Source organism: Astyanax mexicanus, chromosome 14, assembly GCF_023375975.1.
Source record: "Astyanax mexicanus isolate ESR-SI-001 chromosome 14, AstMex3_surface, whole genome shotgun sequence".
Taxonomy (NCBI): Eukaryota; Metazoa; Chordata; class Actinopteri; order Characiformes; family Acestrorhamphidae; genus Astyanax; species Astyanax mexicanus.
The window spans coordinates 49,106,976-49,132,676 of record NC_064421.1 but is presented as its reverse complement, the minus strand read 5'-3'; the positions used below and the strand labels follow the sequence as shown (position 1 = coordinate 49,132,676).

The following is a 25,701-nucleotide window of genomic DNA, read 5'->3' as shown; positions in this document are numbered from 1 at the left end:
TGAACTTATATTTCATGTGAATTATGTTAAATAAGTTAAATAAGAGGGAAATGTGTTGTATTACTTCAAAAAGGCTTCATTAATGAATATACTGTATATTTGTTATATATATGTTGAATTCTTTCTTTACTTTTCGTTTAGGATTTTTACACTCGTATGTTTTCAATTTTGAATGAAAACTTAGACTTTAAGAGTATTTTAAACAGGTTCTTGTATTCTCTCAGTCTGAGAAACGGCATTTTGTCATAAAGTCAGAGTTAATATACGCTGGCAGGAATCAGATCCTGAGACCCGGAGCTTCAGGAACCGCAGAATTCTGAATTTTCATGTCTTCTGGTTCTCAGTTTTGAAGCCGTAGCTGTATAAACAACTCTGAATATCGGCTCTGTCGCTCTGGATCGGTCGGTTTTGTTTCTCAGGCGCCGTTTGGAGACTCTGAGACTCTGGAATAGAGTTTTACCTGAAAACTCGTCTCTCTTTTAGACGGAGGATCGTGGGGGTTTTCTGGCCGCACCCGGCTGCTGAAGTGTCTCAGGAGGGAGAGAGAGAGAGACAGAAAGAGAGACAGAAAGAGAGAGAGAAAGAGATAGAGAGAGAGAGAGAGAGAGAGACAGAGAGAGACAGAAAGAGAGAGAGAGAGAGACAGAGAGAGACAGAAAGAGAGAGAGAGAGAGAGAGAGACAGAAAGAGAGAGAGACAGAGAGAGAGAGAGACAGAGAGAGAGAGAGAGAGAGAGAGAGACAGAAAGAGAGAGACAGAGAGAGTCTCAGCTGCTGGATCTCTGAGGAAACATTCTCCAAGTTTCCCTCAAGAAGAAACAACAGATTCCCACAACAGTGGAGTCTTTCCCAAACCAGTCAGTCCCAAAAAACATCACACAGCTCTGTGTTCTTCTCTCAGTGTGTGTGTGTGTGTGTGTGTCTGAGGGTGAACTGTTCAGTTTGTAAATGCAGGATTACTGTGTTTTTACACTGATTGCAGATCCTGTTTGATCTCGGCTGCGTATCGTTATCAGATCTGATCTTCAGCTCTTCGTTTGTTCAGGATCCTCCTCCAGTTCCAGGGTTTTTGAGAGCAGCAGCGCCGCAGATCAATATCTGCTGTTGTTGAAAAGCCGAACAAATGTCGAGTAAAACATCTCCAGCTGATCTGCTCTTCCGGACGTCTCTGAGGAAGAACCCAGACCTCTTTAATCCCCTCTTCAGAAAAGACGACAAAACCCTTCATTCGCTTCTCCCTGATTTAAAGCAGGAGCGGAGCTGAGTAATCCCCACCGGGTGGACTGAATTGTGGCAAAGCAAACAAGCTTTACTGTTTTACATTTACAGAGTGGTTTGGGTTTTTTGTGGTGACGGAGAATCGTTCCAGATATATAAATATATATATAAATATATATACAGGCTTTTTCCTGCCAAATATCATCTGCAACGGATCATATTTGTTCCGCTGCTCTCGGTTCTGTTTTGTTTTGACATTGTTGTAATAGTTACTCTTTGTTCAGCCTCTGCTCTCAGTTCTCTGTCTGATAGACGCTGATCTCTCTTAAAGTCCTGATCCTCAGTTTTCTGTAGAAGTTCTGTATATTCAGAGTCCTGTCTCATCTATTTACAGAATTCATCCCGCAGACAGCAGGTTCTGACCTGAGACGGAGCTCCTGCATCAGTTCCCACGCTCTCCTCACAATCCATCAACTTCTCATCATCATCATCATCATCATCATCACCATCACCATCATCAGCTGCAGCAGCAGCAGCAGTAATAATAGTGAACTGAATCAGGTGCTTTTAGTGATCAAACAGTGATTTTTGTTTTCCAGTAAACGTACAGGACATCCTGCTCATCATCAGTTAAATAGGTGCACAGACTCAGTAGCTGCACCCAAAAGAAAGTGCCATGGTGGTTTGAGTGGTGCAGCAGATTACACCCCTCCCTCACACACACACACAGCAGAACCCAACCTACAGCTCTTTAATAAAATAAGATTTCACTTAAAAATGATGATGAGTTTCTTTGATTTTACCAAATTAAAAACCTCTGGAATATAATCAAGAGGAAGATTAGAGTAAAGTAGCATAAAGTTATCCAAAAGCAGTGTGTAAGACTGGTGGAGGAGAACATGATGCCAAGATGCATGAAATTAAAACTGTGATTAAAAACCAGGGTTATTCCACCAAATATTGATTATTTCTGAACTTTTAAAACTTTATGAATATGAACTTGTTTTCTTTGCATTATTTGAGGTCTGAAAGTTCTGCATCTTTTTTGTTATTTCAGTCATTTCTCATTTTCTGTAAATAAATGCTCTAAATGAGAATATTTTTATTTGGAATTTGGGAGAAATGTTGTCTGTAGTTTATAGAATAAAACAACAATGTTCATTTTACTCAAACATAAACCTATAAATAGCAAAATCAGAGAAACTGATTCAGAAACTGAAGTGCTCTCTTCATTTTATCCAGAGCTGTAGCTGAAGCTCTGAATCAGTAACAGTAAATTAGTGATTTATTGGACGGTGTGTCTCTGAATGAGACGTCTCTTTCTCTCCTGCTGAAACTCCGTCACACACAGCTCTCTCTAGACTCACAATCAGCTCAATCATTTCTAAAAACTTTCAGAAGGACGCCACACACACACACACACACACACACACACACACTACACACACTACACACACTACACACACACACACTGTTTAATTTATAAAGTTCTGATTCTGTATCTGATCCTCGGGGAATCAGAGCTGCTGCTGCTGAAGAAAAATAAAAATAGAAAACAATAGAGCTGCTTGTTTTCATTTGTTTTGTTTGGATTTTTGTTCAGTGAAAATATATACAAAATTCATTACAAACACATTTATAAACACTTATAAACACCGGTTTGATTAAATAACTGATTTAATAAGAGGAGTTTTGTTATGTTTGTTTATTTGTTTTGTTTCTATTTTTTTATGCATGGTAGCACTTCCTAAAAGTTCTGTTTATAATGTGTTATGTGTTATAATGACCTTAATAAGGTTGTACAATAACTCATAAGTACTTATAATAACATCCATAACATGTTATAAAGTACTTCTCTTCATAAAGACAGGTTTCATAATACTTTATATTATAATGAACAATATTCTTATTAACAGAAATTCAGGAAAGGCCGTTCTGATCTTTATATAAACTCTAAAACTCTGTATATTTACATATATATTCTAAAATGTTACAGAATGTTAATGTTAATTTTGCCATTTAAAAACTGGACATTTCTGTAGAATGACCCAGAAAAACCTGAGGAAGAAACAAATGGAGATACCAGTTTGTTTAGTTGGTTGGTTGTTGCTGTTTGTTTGTTTGTTTGTTTCTGGATAGTGAATATCGTCGCTGTCCAATGAAAAAAAAAAGTATCTCTAAAACGACTTTACAGGAGAGAGAAAAAAACGTAATTTTTAAAAGTTAATTTTGGGTCATTTTGAAGAGTTTCTATTGGTCCATTATTAAATGTTGACACAGTGTAAGAGAGTTTTTGTGTTAAAATTTTGTAGTAAATTAAAATTGACACAAATGGAGATACTTGTTTTCACTGGAGAGTATTTTTTTTATCACACTCTTATATAAACGATACATTTGAGCAGTCATATTATGCAAAACCTTTTTTGCATGTAAATGTGAAAGAAATCCGTCGGTTTTCTGTTAGACAGCAGAAATAATTTGGTTTCAGGAATCATATGTCTCTATTTTTACGTCACAATAAGGAAAATTTCATAGAACCATCCTGGCTCTACCCCTAATCCATGAACCCCGCCCACTAGATCAGTTAAAGAAACACCATTTCTGGTTGAAAACCTCAAACAGTACACAGCTGGAATAGCCAGGATTAGCTAGCGGACTTTGTCTGAGGGAGGGATCTGTACCTACTGTCTATGTGAAGTCAACAGATGAGGGAGATGTAAGAACTTTCAAATAATGAGTTTTGTGTTTCAATCACAGTTAAACATAAACTAGTTTGTTTGTGTTTTGCTAATAAGCACAAGCCCCAACACTCAGTGTAAACATGGGCTTATTTGCATAAAAGTGTCAGAGCCCTTAAACGACTCATTCTGAAAGAGACTGAAACAGGTAAGAATAGAGCTGTGAGTGTGGAGTTTTAACTGAGCTGATGGATAGTGGGGCCCATAATGCAGAATGACTGTATGACTGGGTTGCCAGTGCTAGACATTATCCCCCCTCCTTCTGAACACTGGAATTCAGAATCACCTGGAAACTTCCTGTATCTCTTCTGGCGGAAAAATGAGACAAAACACAAACGCAGTAAAGATTCTGGATCCGTGAGCCGAGAGACAGACAGACGTCTGGGAAAAAAACTCCACAGCAGATCCTTTATAACAAGTCTTTACTTTAATACAATCATCTGTACAAAAACGATAAATAAAAAAATGTGAAATATAAACAAAAGTGATGATACAATGTGTGCTTAATTTTGCCTTTGAAATTTATATAGATATAGATTTTTTACATTTATATATTTATATACTAAAAATATTTCCAAAAGAGAAAACAAAAATACATAACTGTTTACAGATAATTTACAATTCAATTATTTACAGTCTTTTCTATCTTACACACACACACACACACACACACACACACACACACACACACACACACACACCTTTATATACGTGCACACACATGCACACAGTGCAGGGTCAATGTTCCTAAAGGTTCCTGTAATTAAGAAAGTTGCAGACAGTCGATCTTAAAGATGTTTTACAGTCCCATTAAAATAAAGTTAAACCACCTCTGATTAAAATACAGACATATTTTATTTACTTAAATTAACAGAAAGTTTGGAAAGTAACGGCACATTAATCTTTTTTGTGTTCGTTTTTTTCTGATCTGATTAGTTCATAATATAAATAAGAATTGTGTTTTGTTGATTTTAAAATTTTTGAAATGTTTGTTTCCTGTACGTTTTATTTAGAAGATAATCTGTGTGTATTTTAATCAGAGTTTCCTGTAATTTCTCATAAGACTGTTTTCGTGTCTGTTTTTATAAAATCACTTCACTTTCACCATTTTCACCAAACATTAAAAAAAAAAAAATATTCACAACACAAACAGACACTTAATAAGAAACGATAATAAAAGTATTAAATTAAGATCTGCACTTTAAAAGAGTTTTATTCAGCCTTTCTTATAAAAAACTAATCGTCAAAACTGATCATATAAAACCCATCACTGCCTTTTTATACGTCATTAAAAAAACTCCAGGTGTTTTTTCTCTTTACTGTGTAAACTTTAAAAAATCACTACTACTGAAATAAAAGAAATCATCTTAAAACTTAAACTTAAAAATAAAATGTATGAACATTTTTTGTTTGTTTGTTTTTCTAAAACTCTCCATATAAAGATACGAGGTTCCTTATAACATATTTGATGAGTCACATGGCATGACACGTAACAAGTTTTCCATCTCATGTTTACGACCGTCCGTCACATTTATCTGCAAAACTTTTGGGCGCTGTTTGTTTAATTTCCTAAAAAAATCTAAATGTGTAATTCGTCTACAGAAAACAAACAAATGGGTCATTAATTTGCTGTATTTAAAATATTCAAAAATATAAAACACATTAAAGTTTGATTTTACAGCACTTACTTTGCTTTAGTTTGTGTTTTCTGTAAAGAATGTATGATTTTTTCACTGAACTGCAGTAAAAGAAACATAATTATCCTTATATAAAACTGTTCCCTTCATCTGTATGAGTTAAACACTGTGATTCTGCAGCTCAGAACTGTGAAATGTGATAAACAGATAATCTGACAGCAGCTCTGAAAATAACACTTTAAAAGCTTTTACTTTAAACTTAAAGTTTTTAAATTCATTTTAAAATGTCTAGTTGTGTCTCCAGTATGAAGAAATGCTATGTGAGCTGTTTTTTGTGAAAAAAACTGTGTTTCTGTTTAGTCCTGTTTAAGTTCACTGGATTAGTGGTCTCTGATGAAAGACAGGATTTCGGCTTGCTCATGAATATTCATACAGCTCTAAAACTCAAAGGACCGCATTTTTTCAGAGATAAGGCCTATTTTCTTAAAGTCTTAACTCAAAATCTTTCAATAAACAGTGATAATGGAACTGTGCTATAATGTGTAATATTACTGATCTACGATCGCAGCACAGCAGTGCCAATATTACACGTTATAGCACAAACCTCAAGCGTATTATTGTTTAAATATAAATGTAACTTTTAGCAACTCCTGTTGCATCAACTCCAACCAAAACTAATGAGTTTTCACATGATTATCAGCTGGAGTCTTAATTTCACAGTGGCAACATCCGGAGAGTCTTTTTTAATAAAGGTCTCAGTGACTCGTTTCTAATGTAAAATTCCACAGTTTTTGCTGATTTAATTAGAAGATCAAACTCATGATTGTTTTTATATTAGAATTATTATTAAACTGATGTAAATATCTGTAGAAATACTCGCTTGGGAATAAAGCTAAACCATCCACAGCTCATAAACCAACTCAAACACCTTAATTTAGACCAATCCTGTTCTCTTTAATAGGGAAAGGAATTATAAAGTACAGAATAGTAGAGCGCTGTGCATAAGATTATAATAACTCTGAATAAAGAGCTATTTTCACGCCGTTTATATAATTCTGCATTAAAACTGAAGGCTGTGTGTATTTTATATACGGGGTAGAGCGAGGCAGGGAGGAGGTTTAGGGTTTTAAAAATGATGAAGAAGAGTCAGTCTCTTCTTATCCTGCTCAGATCTTATCTTTCAGATAGAAGATCGGACAAGGTTCAGGGTAACGACCCAAACTCCAAACACTTCTGCAGCTAAAAAGATCCAGCTGAGTTTATTAAAGCCTGTTTGATGGCTTTTCTCTGTAGATATGACTCTCGATCCTACAATCAGCGCTCGGGTTAAATCTCTCCGGGGTAAAATATCGGTCAAGCCTGGAATGCATTTATATTACACTCAATAAACACAGAATACAACACTGCAGTATCAGCTCTGATCATTACCTGCATAACAACACTTCATAAAGCTTATAAAGGATCTGTTAAACTATGATCTACAGCTCTGGAAAAAAAATGATGAGTTTCTTTAATTTTATCAAATTAAAAGCCTCTGGAATATAATCAAGAGGAAGATGGATGATCACAAACCATCAAACCACCAAACTGAACTGCTTGAATTTTTACACCAGGAGTAAAGCAGCATAAAGTTATCCAAAAGCAGTGTGTAAGACTGGTGGAGGAGAACATGATGCCAAGATGCATGAAATTAAAACTGTGATTAAAAACCAGGGTTATTCCACCAAATATTGATTATTTCTGAACTCTTAAAACTTTATGAATATGAACTTTTTGTTTTCTTTGCATTATTTGAGGTCTGAAAGTTCTGCATCTTTTTTGTTATTTCAGTCATTTCTCATTTTCTGTAAATAAATGCTCTAAATGAGAATATTTTTATTTGTAATTTGGGAGAAATGTTGTCTGTAGTTTATAGAATAAAACAACAATGTTCATTTTACTCAAACATAAACCTATAAATAGCAAAATCAGAGAAACTGATTCAGAAACTGAAGTGCTTTCCAGAGCTGTAGATATATTTATACAGTATATAAAATATATTTTAAAGTTAAATAACTTTAGTGGACATTAGTGGATGTGGGTGTTATTTATCTATTTGAATCTCTTAATCACACTCATATAATCATTTTATATAATAATAATAAACATATGTTTGTTTATATTCTACAGCATCGCTAAAGAACCCTTTTTATTGCAGCTTTATTTGATTATTTCTGGCCGTGTATCAGATTTGAAAGCTGAGTGTCTTTATGGAAGTATGTGATGACGGCATGTATATGATATAAATATATGATATATGATATAAATGGCCATCATGTGAGTTTCTCTCCATCGCTTTGTTCTGAAAAGTGAATTAAATCTCACTATACCACACGAGAAACACGAGGAAGTCGAGCTCCACGGACCAGTTCACTGTTTTCTCCTCACAGAAGAAGGAGTGGATTTATGGATAATTCTGGAACTGATTAGAAATGCTCTGTATTTACTTCTACTTGTGCTGAATAAACAGTAAGTAGTAGGATTGGGCCTCCAGCACACAGATAATATGAACATCTAAACAGAGGAACCGCAGAGTTTTGGCATCACGGCGCTCTGAAATGAGTTCCATCGGTCACCTTTCATCAATAAACACAACCACACTGTCCACCAGCTCGCCCAAATAAACAACTCGCTGTACACATTCCTGAGACTCGGCTTTTTTAGGTGATGAGAGAACAAATTCACAGTGTTCCAACCACAAGAGTGGACCATCCACATGATCTAAACTGCAGTTATAAAAGCAATAAAAGCTGTAATATCCACCATTTACACACTAACTGCACTAAACAACTCAATCTAATACTGTTTAACCACTCGACTCGATTCAGTCAATGCTTTTTAGTTCATATTACTCTATCATTAACTACATCACCCCCTTCAGAATCTACTATAAAATAAGCAAATCTCCAAATCTCCACAAAGCATTTTTAACTGACCAATCACATTTGGGTTAAAGCCCTAAACTGTTTAATTTGAACGAAAAGAAAACAAGTTCATATTCATTAAGTTTTAAGAGTTCAGAAATCAATATTTTGTTTTTAATCACAGTTTTATTTTCATGCATCTTGACATCATGTTCTCCTCCACCAGTCTTACACACTGCTTTTGGATAACTTTATGCTGCTTTACTCCTGGTGCAAAAATTCAAGCAGTTCAGTTTGGTTTGATGGCTTGTTTTAACACGGTAAACAGACAGTGTAAAAGCAAGCGCTACAGTTAGCAGCTAATGCTAAAGCTAACACTGCTCCAGTCTCTGTGCTGGAGAGCTAAACTGAAAGTAACTGTAATAAGCAGGTGTAGGAGGTGAGAAGGTGTGTTTTAATGGAGATGTTGTATAATAGGGGATAAAGAGCAGATTCAGCAGAATAAAGTGTAGAGCAGACAGACCTCCACTCTCAGTTCACCCTGGTGAAAGGGGTGTCGCACGAGAATCATTTTGATTTTGGCTCTGAATCCTCTTTCACAGAGTAAGGTCTGAGGTCACTGAGTGCAGTGAAGTCATCTATCACTTTTGGACGTTACTCATAGAACAGCCTTTCTGTCGTTCTGCTGAAGCCAAACGTGGCGTCAACTGCGCTTATTTAGCTGAAACCGACCCACTTTCCCATTTTCCCACTTTCACGAGCTCTAAAACCCATAAAGGTCTTTAGCCTGAGCGGCGTTTAGAGTGAGACGTGAAACGATTGGCTCGTCCGGCGAACAGCTTGTGTTTAGTGAGCTTCCTCTTGTGGGCCGGTCGATCTCTGTCCCCGACGCTGAGAAAAGGAGGCGGGATGTCGCTCTGGGGAGCATCAGATGTGTGTGGGTTATCTGGATATAAAATTCAGAAACTGCCGGACTCAATAAATCATCCAGTGAGCCTCGTGATTATAAAAACAACTCCAGCTCCAAAAGGAAAAGAGACCAGTTTCAGAAAAGAGTCAAAAAGGCCAATTCTGAGTGGAGCAGCGCCGCTTCTGATTAGAGCTGCTGGAGTTTCTCTCTCTTTCTCTTTTTCTCTCACTTCAGATTTTTTTCCCTCCGTCCCAAATTTAATCCCTCTGTCCCGCAGAGCCTCTCACGTCCTTTACATTTAACAGACGCGTCTGAAGGAGAACCGACGTCTGTGCTGAAAACAGCCTGAAATTTTCCTTCAGACACGGAAAAGGCTTTTCATCACTCTATCGCTCCGTTTACATTATCGGGATGCGCTGTAATTTCTGGAATTCCTGGCCTTTATTTCTTTCCGATCAGGCATGTGTTACTTCAGTATTGAGGTATTCAAGTCAATTGTGGAAAAAAAAGAAAGATTTTAACAGAGTATGTAGAGTACATCTACTGCTAAAGACCTACCCTTCATAGGCATTAAGGCACATAGGCATTTAATCTATATTACAGGTCAGATTCCACCAATCAGAACTGTTCTGGCACTTCTCATTATGGGTCCTATCTAAATCACCACATATGAACATTGCAAACATCTGATTCATGTGTTCACACAGCTTTAAAAATGTAAAATCACTCACATTCAGGGAAAAAATCTACTTCAAAATCTACTTAAAGTGTCGATTTGTAGTTTGGTGGATTTGGGGATTTAGAGACCGCTCTGGTGAGAATGTGTAATTACACTGATCTGGAAGAGTATTTCTACTGCAGGTCAATGTTAATAAACCGCTGTTAACTGAATCAGCTTAACCTGTATAAGTGCAGAGGTGATATCTACTGCAGGGTTTCTGTTAATAGTTTAGGCACTTGTGTTACGTCTATGTTATAAGCACTTCTGTGCAGATCCGACTGATCTGATCTGATTTAACCTGATCTAATCAGATCATCCTCACTTCAGTTGCAAGACCACCTGTTGGGTGAGTGTCTGATCTAAGACCACATATGAAATGGCTCAAATCTGATTTATGTGTTCAGATCAGACGTATTTAGGCAGAACCTTATTCAACCATGTAGTGACTGCAGTGTTCAGCCCTATTTAAACTGGATTAGTTTCACATGAGGAGACACTGAAACTGAAGTGTTTATGAGTAAGGTTTGTATCTGGATCCTTATTTTTAGTCCTTAAAGAAGAAGATTCTGATAAACCAGGATCACTGGGCCGCTGGATCTCAGTGTAAACCAGTGTAAAACAGTGTAACACTGTAAGCTGCTGCATTTACAGCACTAAAACAGCCGTGTTGTTAAAAAGGACATTGAAGAACCTCCTGTAAATAAGTGAATGCAGGTGAAATATAGTGGCATTTACTCCTCCTGTGAGACTCCTCTAAGGATGTAGGTGCTTCAGGTGAGGCTGATTGAAGTTCTGGGTCCCGGGGGGCCGTCAGGGTCCGGCCCCGCCCTCGCGCTGCTACCTGCAGCCGCACTGCTCCACCACCATGTCCTCATACTGCTTATAAACCACGTTGTTTCCCGAGTCGATGTACAGGATGCTGATTGGACTGAGTTTGGAAGGAACGCAGCAGCTGGGGGGCGTGGCCTCCGGGTCCATGGAGTTGATGAGGGTCTGTATGATGGCGTGATTGGTGGGTTCGAGGTGGGAGCGGAGGGGGAAGTCGCAGCCCCCCTCGCAGTGATACGCCTCGTAATCCAGAGGCGCGATGATCCAGTCGTCCCAGCCCAGCTCCTTAAAGTTTACGTGTAGCGGCTTACGGCTACACCGAGTTCTCCTCCTGCCTCCTCCTCCACCTCCTCCACCTCCACCTCCTCCTCCACCTCCTCCACCACCTTTTGCTCCACCCACTGTTCCACCTCCAACCCCTGCTCCCCCACCCCCTCCACCTCCTCCTGTTCCACTGGAACGTCCAGCTAAAGCCGTCCTCCTCCTCCGCCTCCTCCTGCGCCTCCCACTCCCCTCGAACCCGCGGGGCGACCCCGCCTCCTCCTGCACGGCCTCCATCCTCTCCCGGATCTCCCGGAACAGATTCTCTTTCCTGTGGGTTCTGGAAAACACCACCAGCAGGGCTCTCTCCTGCTCTGCCCGAGCTCCACCTCCGAACCCCAGCAGCGGAAGATAAACTTTTTCATTCGTCGACTCGCAAACGACAGCGACGCTGAAACACAGCCGACTGCGGCATCGCGGCGTCCGCTCCGCCCTGCTGCCGGATCTCACGCTGGACAGGACGTCAAACACGTCCCACGTGGCCGAGACGGTGTCCAGGACGTCGATGGTCCTGGAGGACAGCAGGACGGGCCGGCCCGTCGATCCGGGACAGGGACAGCTGTAGAGCAGGAGGCGGTACATGCTTCCTCCTAAAGACAGTAACCTCCCGACGTCGGGCGGAGTCGTCCGAAACACCCGCAGCTCCGCCTCCACCAGCTCCTCCGCCCTCGACAGGCCGGAGATATCAAACACGTAGCGCTGATGAGACCCGGAGGAGGACTGATCTGCAAACACAAAAAAAGAAAAATATACAAATGTATTAAAATATATAAAAATAACATAAAAATAATATTTTTTCCCTATTGGTTTCAATCAATTAAAAATATGTACATTTATTGTGATTAATCACAATTTTTCTTTATTAAGACTAAGCTTTTCATAGAAAAAGTATTTTTTCCTTCTCCTGTAAAATTGCTGATTTGGAGATACCGTTTTTGTTTTCTTGCATGACAGCGACAGTAAGCTGACATGTACCATTTATACATAACTATTTAATAATATACCTATGATTTTAAACATGATTACCTGTAGATTATAATAGTATATTATTCGTTACTGTTACTACCTTTCTGATGAACAGTCTATAACCAAATAGTTGCTTTTATCTGTTTAAACTGAAAATATTAATATTAATAATTATTTTACTGATAATCAGGGACTGTAAATAAGTGATGTACGCAGTGCTGGATAGGAGTTAAATAGAGGGTCAGTATTAAATAGATTTTAGTTTGGTTTATAAACTCCAGCTGTTTGGGGGTAGAGAGAACGGTACAGTGAGACACTGTCGGCTCTTCTTCTCCTCGATGAGAAAAACAGTCGCTCTGAAACGGTCTCTCTGAGCGCGGAGCGAGCGGCGGCGGCGGGCCAGGCCAGGTGGAGAATGTTTGGCTGACCTGTCGATCTGCTCGGCAGTTTGGCTGACCTGTCGATCTGCTCGGTCGTTTGGCAACGTCTGATAATTATGCTGATTGAGTGAGAAAAGGCCTTGAGAGCACACGGCCTCCAGCAGCCCCTCTCCTCTCTTTCTGCTCCACAGAAAGGCTGTAAATTCGGGAGGAGGGGTGGGAGGAGGGGTGGGAGGAGGGGTGGGGGGGGAGTGTTGGGGGGAGTGGTGGGGGGCCTGGAGACGCTCCTAAAACTGATTCAGATTTAATTTACCCCAAAACGGTGAAGGAGGTGAGAATAGAAAATACAGACTTCAGTATTCAATATTCAAAAAAATCATAAAAAGAAGGAAAAAACACTGAATAAGAAGAGGTGTGTCCAAACATTTGACTGGCACTGTATGTTTACAAAAAAATATTCTTTCTGGACCAAAAATTGCATCATAAAATCCTTTTTTTAACATGCTTTAGCCAGAAATGTACCACTGCAGTTACACTGGTTGGTTTAACATGAATGCAAACAACAAATCTGAATTTACCTCAACAAGACTTGGATACAATCCACTATGAGCATGCTTTAGCCTCACTCACAAGATAACACCTCACAACCTAACACAGGTGTGGGTCACCTGACTTACAATACTCATAAAAATGACAGAAATGATTCATCATTATCGCTTATATATGACCATTTCAACAATAACGAACAGTGAGCTGATTTTCCTCATATATTTTAGTGCTTCTTATCTGGTTACAGATCATCAGCTGATCTTTGCACCTTTTTCACGTTTTTGTGGAAAACCCCACCGCACCCTTTCCTTCCTCTAGACATTCAGATCCAGACGTTCCTGAACTGATAGATATAAAACAGAAACAGCAGATTTAGAGCTGTTTAGTCTTCAGTGTTTCTCAGGCAGAAGATTCTGCAGCTCTAAATCTGTAAATCTGAGCCGATCCGTCTCTGAATCCACGCAGGAGAGAAGTTTAGAGGAATCAGATCCAGAAAAGGTCCTGAGACCCAGAACAGGCCGGAGTCACCGAGCAACCGGAGCTCACAGCGCGGTTTCACGCCTAAAAGATGAAGCAGATTCTTCTAATATGAGCATTTAGCACCAGAGCCGGAGCCACATCTGCCCTATCAAACCCAATCTGAGCTTCATTAGACGAGAACAAGGAATGATGGGTAATTACTAACAGCTCAGCATCTGCTGCAGAGACCGGCCACACAGACCGGGACAAACCGGGACAGGGACAGGACAGGGACAGGACAGGGACAGGACAAGGACAGGGACAGGACAGGGACAGGACAGGGACAGGACAAGGACAGGGACAAGACAGGGACAGGACGGGCCGAGGGGAGGAGTTCAATAGGAGATTCAAAATCTTTGTATTTCCATTTTTGCTTTTTTATTTCTATTGTTACTTTTAGGCATAATTCCCAACAGAAAACTGTTTTTAAGATAAATGAACCAATAGAAATGCTCCAAAAGAAATTTAATTAATATTGTTGGCCATTGATCTTCAGGAGATCAGAAGGTTTATCTGTCTCATGTAAAGCTGTCGCTATGGTGATGTTTCTGAGGTACAAGTTGACAACGACTAAAAGCTGAGTTCTTGTCAGTGTCTCCTTCAGTGTCTCCTGGTCTTCTGGTCTCCTGGTGTCCTGGTCTCCTTGTCTCCTGTTCTTCTGGTCTCCTGTCTCCTGGTCTCCTGTCTCCTTGTCTCCTGGTCTCCTGTTCTTCTGGTCTCCTGGTCTCCTGTCTCCTTGTCTCCTGGTCTCCTGTCTCCTGGTGTCTTGGTGTCCTGGTCTCCTGGTATCTTGTCTCCCGGTCTGCTGGTTGTCTGTGTCTCAGGTCTGGACGGGGATCTGCTGCTGTAATGAAAGGTGAACAGGAGGAGGGGGAAAGCGTCCTCTTCTACAGCTCATATCCGTTTGCCAGACAAAACAATGAAATAACCCACAAAATATGACCTGAGAAAGCAGTCTGGGAATTAGCTTTCATTCCAGTCTCCCCCTCACTCTTTACGCAGGTCTGAGACTCCAGGCCAACTTCTCTCTTTTTCTCCTCAGAGAAAGAAAAGCTGAGTTTTATCAGCAGATCATTTCTTAAGCTTTTCAAATAATTGCTGATTAAATTACCATTTGTTAAATTCTTTATAAAACCTGGTTTTAACAGATCTTTAAAGGACTATGTGTGGCTGCTTTTATTATGACATTAGCGCCGCCGTCGGATTGATTTGCTTCAGCGTTTTTCATTTCACACTCAACCCATTAAACAGCGATTATTATTATTAGACGTGTTAAACACAGCTGGGCCGTGCGTGAGGCCGAGAGTCGTGAGCTCGGCAGTGCGACAGCTCTAAACCTGTCTCACTCTATTCTCTGATTGGGTGAAGGACAGTCCTCGGCTCCTTCACTTCACTTCATTTACTGCGTTTATAAAAAGCAGATCTCTCTCTCTCTCTTTTCTCCAACATGAGTTTAGAATCAGTCGCTTCTCTTTTGATCAGCAGCACCTGGAGGAGAGTCTCTCTCTCAGCATTTCGGCCGAGAGGCTTATTTATCACACATGGTGAAAATTCGACACATTGGACTTCATGTTCCTGATGTGTGATTTGAAGAAAGCCGTTTTAAAAGCAGCTCCATCTGGAAACGAACGTCCCGATGAAACAGGCACCAATTTTTACTCATAAAAATGTCAGAGTGCCGCGGAGACGTTATAATACCCCCAACTTTTCACCACTGTAGTGAAGAGCCTGGATCTCTGGCACGACCTGGTGATACCGTGCAGACCGGCGAAGAGTCTGAGACTCATCCTGCTGCGTTTTTAATGCAATGCTGTAATTTGTAATAATGTGTAATAATGTGTAAATATGGGCAATAATTTGTAATAATGTGTAATAATGTGTAAATATGGGTAATAGTGTGTAATAATGTGTAATAATGTGTAATAATGTGTAAATATGGGTAATAGTGTGTAATAATGTGTAAAAATGTGTAATAATGTGTAAATATGGGTAATAGTGTGTAATAATGTGTAATAATGTGTAATAATGTGCAATAATGTGTAATAATGTGTAATTTGTAATAATGCGGTCTACAGAAGCTATTCTGAACCCATTTGAGCACATTTCTTGTTGCATATTTTTGTAAATTCTCAACACTGTTTTCAAAAAAAAAACTTAAGTTAAAAAAGTTAAAAAGTTAGAAATTGTATCATAATTGTAAAGAATATCGAGATTGTTCTTAACATTATCGCCCAGCCCTTACAGAATACCAAAAATTATTGTTATCAATAAAAGTTCTATACAGACCATTTACTGCTAAATGTTTACAATAGAGGAATCTCTTGCCAAGATTGGACAAAAAAACATTTTGTGACTTTAAAAATAAAAAGAAACATATGAACACTTTTCTCCGTCCTACAGAAAAAGATCATAAACCCAGACAGAGAATCATTAAAACATTATTACACTGATTGATCTGCTGTATGAAATCAGAGCCTCTGCTAAAAGATTTCTTAAGGAGAAAAGTGCAGAGAGCCTCTATTCAGTCAGTTCTGGGGTTAAATAGGTAAAGTCTAATAGGTAAAGTTAAATAGGTAAAGTTAAATAAAGTTAAATAGGTAAAGTTAAATAAAGTTAAATAGGTAAAGTTAAATAAAGTTAAATAGATAAAGTTATATAGATAAAGTCCCACCTTCTCCGCGCAGTGTGAAGCTCGTGACGGTGTCCGCGTGTCTCCGGTACCGGGCCAGGCTGCTGTTGGAGCCCCGGCGGTCCAGGCGGGACAGGGTCCGGTAAAGGGTCATCATGTAGGACGGGACAGGGACAGGGACGTGGACAGGGACGGTGGATCCGTTCCGCGGAGGCAGCGCATCCAGCAGCGCCGCGGCCGCGCAGCACAGCGCGAGACACAGGCAGAGCGGAGCGCGTGCTCTCCCGCGGCTCATGTTCGGCGCACTCCGGGAGAAAAGCTGGAGGAGAGTCTGGCCGCGCGCGCGGAGCTGCGGGAACTCCCCCTTCCCGCTCCTTACTGGAGAAGCGCCCTGCTGCGCCTCCGCGCCCAAAACCGGGGAACTGCACACCCTCCTCGAGGTGATCAACAATATCCTCAATCATTAATGGTGTAAAAAACATAAGAACATGTATTTAAAAGGAATATATCTTCTGATCAGAGGTCACTATTAAATGTTTTTTCTGTTTTTAATTTTTTTTATCTTCCTATGGTTTTCATATGTATTTAAATCAGATTGTTAATCCTTACTTTAGTATTTAATCTAAATACTTGCTCTGGTTTGCTTTTTACTGTTTCTGCGCTCAAAACCCAAAACAGATTCAGTGCTCCTGAGTCTCCATCTACTGCTGAGATCCAGCACTACACCACCCAGCCGAACCTCCACCACCCCAGCGGGCATTTAACACTGAATTAATGTTGGACTGGGTGTTGATTTTAAAAAGTAAATCAACATTAATATGGTAACGTTGTTTCAACGTCGTACGTTTAACCTTTAATAAACCATAGCATGAACATTCAGGATGCTCAAAATTATATAGAAGAAGAAATAAACTGTATTCCCTGATAAAAAATGAAGAATTTTATTTTTTATTCTCTCTCTGAATCTACATCTCAGAGAGGTAGAAACTGAACAACTACAAACTACAACACAACATACACAGGCTATATTATTAGTCATATTGGGTTTCTTTTGCAATTGTTAGACAATTTACAGCCACATAGTGTCAGAATAAGTCATGTCAAGACATACCATTTATATATATATACATTTTTCAAAACATTTGTCAAAAAATGATTTACACTGTATTCTCTTTAACCCAACACTAATCAAACTACACACATATGTTTAAACTCGTTTCTGTACTTTTAGTACATAAGCCTGAATAAATGAGGTACATGAGGCTGAAACATCGACCCAGCTGAAGCATCGAACGGTCAGTCTGACACATTTTCTGGATGTTTTTATTTAACACTTTTAAACACTTGTAATATTGCACAGCGTACTCTTAACCGGAACACACACACAAACTTACTCACACACCAGATTCATTTAGACTATTCAATTTATTCCAATTGACCTGATCTCCATGATCTCCCACACAGACGGGGACTTGAACCCAAAACCCTAGTGCTGGGAGGTGAACATGCTAATCACTAATGCTAATCCTCTGTGCTGCCTGAGCTTGCCCTGGTGAGCAGCCGCTTTACAGATGTGGACTTGCTGTAGCAGATTGTAGAGTTTATGTATTGAAAGAACTGGCATTTAGGTAAAAGGAAAACTTTTTTAAGAAGTTAAACATCACCCAAACATAATAAAGACTAAATAACTTTTACACTTCCGCTGATTTAAAAGTGATTTCTGTGTCTTTGTCTTCTTTGTCTTTTCTTTTTCTCGTTCTGCTCTTAAATATATCTAAAGGCTGTTTTTTATGACAGAACTGCTATTCCCTTTTTTTCATAATGCTTTCTGATTTGCTGTACGATTACATTTTCATCGTTCAGCTCTTTTTTCCAAACTAAAATAAACTCTTTAGGAGCGAAGTGGCAGGTGAGGATGCTGTATCCGGAGAGCAGTATGGCCGAGGCTTTTACGGCTCTCTCGTGAATTCCGTGTTCCTGAGTGTACAGTAGATGGGGATAAAAATGATCCACACCACTAAATAGATCAGCATGCCGATGGTGACGAACCTGGCGTTCTTATACAGACCCGGCAGCCTCCTCCCTTTATATGCAAAGATAAAGCAGATGATGCAGAGAAGAGCGATGTAAATCTGCGCGATCACGAACAGAGCGAGAGACCCGTCTTCACACTCAACCACCTGTTCATCATCTGAACGGTTTTTATAAGGTGGACCCAGAGCCAGCCACAGAGTGCAGATAAACACCTGCCCGCCGGCGCTCGCCATCACCAGAACCACCGGCTGATTAATGCGCTTCAGCCAGTAGCCCAACTTCAGAGTGAACGCGAATCCAACAAAGATCTGCAGGAAGTTTGCGATGATGCAGGAAACGCAGACGGTGAAGGACAGGCTGAAGAGAGGCAGCGCCGCCTTGCAGGTAAATTCAGCAGGTTCCCCCAGAAACAGGAAGACGCTGCTGAAGCATCCCAGCAGAGACACCAGCGCAGGTAAACACATCATCCCACCTGCAGCCTTCACGATAGGAGTGTGAATATTTAACCAAAATAAAACCATAGTGATTAAAGTGAGAACCAGGCCGACGCTGGCGAAGACTCCCAGAGCGATACTGAATCCACTGCTCCAGGGCAGGAACTGAGGTGCAGCTCGAGGACACAGAGTGCTGTTAGAATCACCGCAAAGTTCACATTTCATTCCTGTAAATATTTAAAGTCTTGTTAGTTTCAGAGAAACAAAAATCTTAGTGCACCATTTTTTTTATAACAGACCACTGAAGTTGTGATGTAATCTTTAGTTCTCATTCTTGTACTCCAATATTTAAGTCTAAAAAACCAAATGGACATGAATTTTCAAATGTCAAAAACTGAATACTGCTACATGTGAGCTAATGCTACTACATCCTAAACAAAACACAATCCGTCGAATGGTATTAGCAAGTAGAATTTGAGAAGCAGTTCTTTACAGTTCTTTTTGGTGGGTTAAATTATGGGGGAAAGCATGTTGAGGTGATTTTTATTTTCATAGTCATTTATTAACATTGCTAACATTAGATAAATCTGCTGGCTACTATACTCCATCTACACCATTAAAGGTATATTATGTAGAAATAGAAGGAAATAAAGATTTAAATAAATAAAAAATATATATTTTTATAGCATTAACCAAATAAACAATTGCGAGAACTTATAGTAATAAACAAGCAAACAAAACAAACAAACAAACAATAAAGTAAAGAAACAAGGAAACACTGAGTTTATAGAGACACAAAAACACAAAGTAATGCACCGAAAAGAGACACTGAAACAAATGGACTATATATACACACACGGACAGGGACAGGAAACAGGAAACACCTGGGACTGGGTAACAAGGGGGCGGAGCTACAGGTGAACAGGTGAGCACATGCAGGGGAAGGCAAATAAACAAACAGGAGGAACAGCAGGAAAAACACAGAGACAGAGAACAGAAAGAAAACATGAGAAATGTTTTAAAATTCCTTATAAATTTCTGCCATTAAAACCCAAAGACTGACCTGGAGCGCCACCTACAGGTATAACAGCACAGTGCTGAGTATAAAATAATAACACAGATTCAGTGTGTGGTGTATTTAGTCTATAAACAGATCAGACGGGTGGGTGTGGTTTCAGGACTCACCGTCTGTAGAGAAGAAATTGGATTTGCAGTTCCTGCATGTTTTACAGCAGGGGTTTTCAGGAGGGCTGATCAGTTCCTGTCCTGCTTTACAAGACTTAGAGCAGTTAAACTGAGTCACCTAATAAAACAACACAGAGAAAATGTAGTTTCAGTGTTGTTTCTCAGAAAGCAAAGATATTTACTATAAAATAATTAGGTATAAAAAGTAATGTAACATAATCTTACGTTGTTTTCCTGCCCCGTCTCTCCTGGATACAGATTAAGGTGGTTTTCCTCAAAAGTCCCAATCCTTCTGATCCTCCTCCGTCTATCAGTTTCCCATTTTAAAATGTTGTATCCAATATCTACTTCTCCATATTCATTCAGACTGATATATGATTTATTATCCAATGTGAAATTCAGACGCTTTATTGCCTCTGTGAGCTAAAAAACAAAATACATCACAGAAATTAAAGACCCTCAGATCCAAACTGATGCAGTAAATAAGCTCAACACTTCTCTGAAAATATAATAAATAGTTGTAGTGATGGGTAAAGTAGGAACTGTATAACAGTATTTTAGGTATAGTACCCGTCTGAGATGGGAGATGAGATCAGAGATGTAGATTCAGAGAGAGAGAATGAAATATGAGCTGTGAGTTTATTGAAGGTTGAACCTACGACACTGAAACAACTTTACCATATTAACATTGATTCACTTTTCAAAATCAACACCAAATCCAATGTTTATTCAACCAAAACATCAACGTAGAAATGCCAGCTGAGTGGATAAAATATATGGATAAAAGTATTGGCACACCTGCTCATTTACTGTTGTTTTCTTCAACTTCAAGGGTTAAATTAGAGATTAAATTATAGTTATATGATTAAATTAGAGATTAAATTATAGTTATAGGGTTAAATTAGAGATTAGTTTGGAATTAGAGTAGTTGTATGGGCGTTTTTATTTTAATCTGTTGTTAAATTAGTTGGACATTTTAACACAAATGACTGATTTGCAAAATTTACATCAATTGATTTTAGGTCTAAAATAAATTTAAAAGAATAAAACATCATGTAAAAGTACAATAATACTTAAGTACAAATCTTCTAAAATAAAACGCAGGCGCTGTATTTTCCTGCCCTGTTTATTTATTGTAGTGTGTAGATCTGTTAGTAACTGTATTTATTATATATGTGTACTCACCGTTCGTGAAGGGAAATCCGCCTGACTGTAGTTAGATATGTTTTTAAGGCCGTGTGCGATTATATTAACCGCCATATAAACACTGTAAGCCTCATAAGACGTATTATTAATGAAGTTTATGAGGCTCGTCTTATTAATGCAGTTCTGATTATTCAGTGTGAGTGATGAACAGTTCTGGTCATCAGTTTGTTCAGAGCGGAAAGAACTTTCAGATAAAAGATTGTAGAGAAAGCTGGTGTTAGTGATCTGGAGATTACTCATGTACTCGGAGAATCCCGGAACGTCGGGACTTTTACACGTGATTCCGAGGATGGAAGCAGAGTCTGGGAGATTTTCCAGGTTGAGAATTTCCTGAGAGGTGGACCAGGCATCACTCGCTATCCAGGTCCTGCTCTTATCAGCGCTGATCACTTCCTGCATGATGATCTTTGCGTTGGTTGGGTTGGTGAAAAGCACGATGGCCTCTGATCTCCACGAGGATAACTTCCTCTGAAGCTTGATGAACTCTGAGCGATTCTCTGAGAAATTATCCGGCAGGATTTCTTTAAATTCCACGCAAATGTTGTAGATTTTAAAATAATCAGAGAGACTTTCTGCTCCATACTTTCCATATTCATCCGCACTACCGATGATCCCCACCGGCACAAAGTTGAAGCGTTTCACCAGCTCTGCGATGGCGTTGGTCTGGTGTTTATCACTCGGAACGGTTCGGAAAAAAGAGGGAAACTTGCTTCTGCTGCTCAGCAACTCGCTTGTTGATGCATAACTGATCTAAAACACAGATAAGATGAGCATGAGAAAAAGAGCAAGTCCTATATTGTATATTGTATATTATATATTGTATGTGGACAGAACTTAAATCACATCATGTTGAGGATTTTTAATTTTTAATTTATTTGAGCTCTAAAACTTCAACCAAGAGAAGCAAAGAGCAAATTTCCCACCAGACTTGTATCAGAAGCTTGTTGATGCTTCCAAAAGCATCTGTTCAGGATGCAACCAAATATTATCAGTGCAGTTTCTACATCTTTGATCTTATGTGTATAATAATTCTGTCTTTGTTTTTCAGTCATTTCTGTAAAAATAGTACTTGTGCTCTATAATAAAGATGCACATTGAACTTCTACTTCCTTAAATAAAAGCCTTTTAGTTCTGCACTGATTTTACATTTTATCAGTTCTAATTGTAGTTAATAAATAAATAAAAATAGTCAAATGTGTTTAAAAGTATACAGCTCTGGAAAAAAAGAGAGCATCTAAAAATGATGAGTTTCTTTCATTTTACCAAATTGAAAACCTCTGGAATATAATCAAGAGGAAGATGGATGATCACAAACCATCAAACCACCAAACTGAACTGCTTGAATTTTTACACCAGGAGTAAAGCAGCATAAAGTTATCCAAAAGCAGTGTGTAAGACTGGTGGAGGAGGAGAACATGATGCCAAGATGGATAAAAACTGTGATTAAAAAACATCAGGGTTATTCCACCAAATATTGATTATTTCTGAACTCTTAAAACTTTATGAATATAAACTTGTTTTCTTTGCATTATTTGAGGTCTGAAAGCTCTGCATCTTTTTTGTTATTTCAGTCATTTCTCATTTTCTGTAAATAAATGCTCTAAATGAGAATATTTTTATTTGTAATTTGGGAGAAATGTTGTCTGTAGTTTATAGAATAAAACAACAATGTTCATTTTACTCAAACATAAACCTATAAATAGCAAAATCAGAGAAACTGATTCAGAAACTGAAGTGATCTCTTCATTTTTACAGAGCTGTGGAACTACAAAGTAGTAATATATGTATATGTAAATTAGATGCTTTGCTACATGAGCATGGGTGTATGTAAATTCTGTGCTCAGGTGTGTTATTGTCAGGTAAACAGCTACCTGTAGCTTTGAGTGTTATTCTGCATCATGTTTGAGTTTCTTTACCTGGGTCATCAGTGGTAAAGCGAGCAGACGAGCGACAGCGACCGAAACCTCTGAACTCCGCTCACCAATAACAGCCTTCACTTTATTCCTCACACCAGAATCACCAGGAGCCACACACTGCTGCTCAGCATCAGTCTGTTCCTCCATCAGTTCTAAAGCGCCGTGTAGAGCCATGGAGATGCAGGAGCACGAATCATACATCTCATATCCAATTACCGCCCCGGATAACAGAGAGCTGTTATTAATCTGCTCAATAGCGTAAATCATTACCTCACTGCTCAGCAGAGACTCCAGATCCAAACTCTTACTGTAGAAGAAATATTAATGATGAATCTTCAGAAATTTAATTCCATTACAGTACTACTGTTTATTCTAAATGGACATCAGTAACAAACATCAAACATGTAAAATCAATCAATCAAATCTATAATTTTACTTTAGCAGGTTTAACTCTTTAACTCCTTCATGGTTGGTGATTTTAAGCTTTATTTTAACTTTATTTAAAAATGAATTAAATACAGATAATAGCCCATTATGAAAAAGTAAAAAAGTTAGTTTGAAATTCTTGCAAATTTATTTAAAATAAAACACAAAAATGTGTTTATGTACATTACTATTCACAGCCTTCACTCAATAGTTAGCAGCAGTTACAGCTTGAGCTTTTTCTATTGTTAGATGCATTAGAGTAGAAATTTACTACAACTGACAGAATGAGTAGAAATGAAGGAAATTCAAGATCATTAGTGCCCTCCCCAGGGTTATAAGGTAACTTATAATAAATTAACAGCTATTATTCTATTGAATGATGTTAATAATTATGAGGTTACCGTTATCACAGGAACACTGAACAATATAACACTGTGTTGCAAAAATAGAGCAAGTTAAAAGCCTCTTTCCAAAAAGAACACTAAAGCTCACAGGAACAATTCAGAATACTCCTAAAACCATGTTTTGTGGGCGGATGAAACAAAATTAATATTGTGAATTAAATTAAATGCATTATAATTGGAGAAAGGAAAACATTGCACTCCAGCATCTGTGATCTGTGAGCTGAATCTCATGGGTCATGCAGCAAGACCATGACCCAAAGCACAGAGATTATTCTACTGAAAAACGTTATATAAAGACAAAAGTCCTGATCTTAAATAAAAGAAAAGAGCTTAATGGATGAAAACCCACGAGCATAACTGAGCTGAAACTGAAGTTTTGTATACAAGTTGTATAAATTTCATTATTTTACACCAATAAATAAGAAACTAGTGTAAATAAGTCTTATTTATTTATTTATTTGATTCTCACTTTTAGATCTTGTTTGTGAAAATCTGATGGAAAGTTATAAACTTTTAACCACCACTATATGTTGAAGCACAAATTAAATATGATATAATACTTACAGATCACACATTGTACGCGTTCCGGTTGTGTTACAGATGTTTTGGCTGTTTATTGGAAAAAGTCCACCGATAATTAAATGTCCTGGTTTAAAAACTCTTCTTTGATTCGCTCCATCAAAACAGGACACGCCCCTAAATAATAAGAGCAGAAATTTAATCTGTATTAAACCCAAAATCATCTTTATAACGTTTAGCTTCCTCTGAAACGCTGAAGTTAAGCAGCGCTGCTCCGGCAGAACTTTGCTGTTTTGTTTAGAGGACAGACAGAACATTTAATGTAACAGAAGGATGACTCTCTGGAATTAATTTGCATTTTAATCCATTTGCATGAGCTTTCAAACAAATATGAATCTGAATAAAACATCGTCTTCAGGCTGTTTTTGTTTAGACTGGAAGATTAAGATCAATCCAAACTAACTATTTTAATATCAGACTCTGAGGGGAGGAGTCATGTATAAAAAGGGCAGCAGTTCTATAGTTCACACAATTATCTAAAAATATCTGATTTTATTTCTAACTTTTATAACTAATATTGAAATCATTTGCACACATGATCATCATAACAGATGCTTTTTGTTACTTTTAGTTTACATTTTCATTTGTAGCAGATATAGTTTAAAACTATTTACCCGATAACAATAAATATTAGTGCTGTCAGGTGATAAAACATCTAATTACAATAATTAATTACATGCTCTCTCAATAATTAATCTTAATTAATCACATTTAATTGCATTCATCATGAAAGTATTAATCAGTGCTGTGTGTTAATGTCACAGCCCTTATACATATATATAAACTATAAATAATACAATATAACATAACATGGTAAATTTGACATTTTTTCCTAAATTATCTGAAGGTGACTTAAGATCATTTATTATGCAAAATAAAATAATTTAATTTTAATAGCTTTCCAAGAGGCCGGCTACCTTCACTGAGCTAATTTCTACAATTCAGGGCTTTATTATGATTAATATCATTTCATCTCTATAATTATAGCGTTTTATTGAGCTTAATCTGCAAGTCCAAAAGTCTATCTAGAAATGCTCTACGATTTGTGGTTTTTAAAATGTTAAAACGTTAAAAGTTTCAACCAGTAATTTAAAATATATAAATAATATTTATATTTTTATATATTTTTTAAAATATATAAATTTAACATGGAGGACATTTATGAAAATAGTTTTAGGTATTTGCAAATATTTACAGTT

At 38.2% G+C, this 25,701-nt stretch overlaps 1 protein-coding gene and 1 pseudogene across 1 annotated transcript; both read right to left on the bottom strand.

The window, feature by feature from the left end:
- Positions 1-4,625: 4,625 nt before the first annotated feature.
- Positions 4,626-16,677, bottom strand: gdf7 (growth differentiation factor 7). The gene is made up of 2 exons (XM_049463448.1): positions 16,361-16,677; positions 4,626-12,000 (listed from the first exon to the last, which is right to left on the bottom strand). Exons 1-2 carry the CDS (start codon positions 16,611-16,613, stop codon positions 10,964-10,966), a joined length of 1,290 nt encoding a protein of 429 aa, XP_049319405.1. The 5' UTR covers positions 16,614-16,677; the 3' UTR covers positions 4,626-10,963.
- Positions 16,678-17,452: 775 nt separating this feature from the next.
- On the bottom strand, positions 17,453-24,673 carry LOC111193136 (G-protein coupled receptor family C group 6 member A-like; annotated as a pseudogene).
- Positions 24,674-25,701: the final 1,028 nt, after the last annotated feature.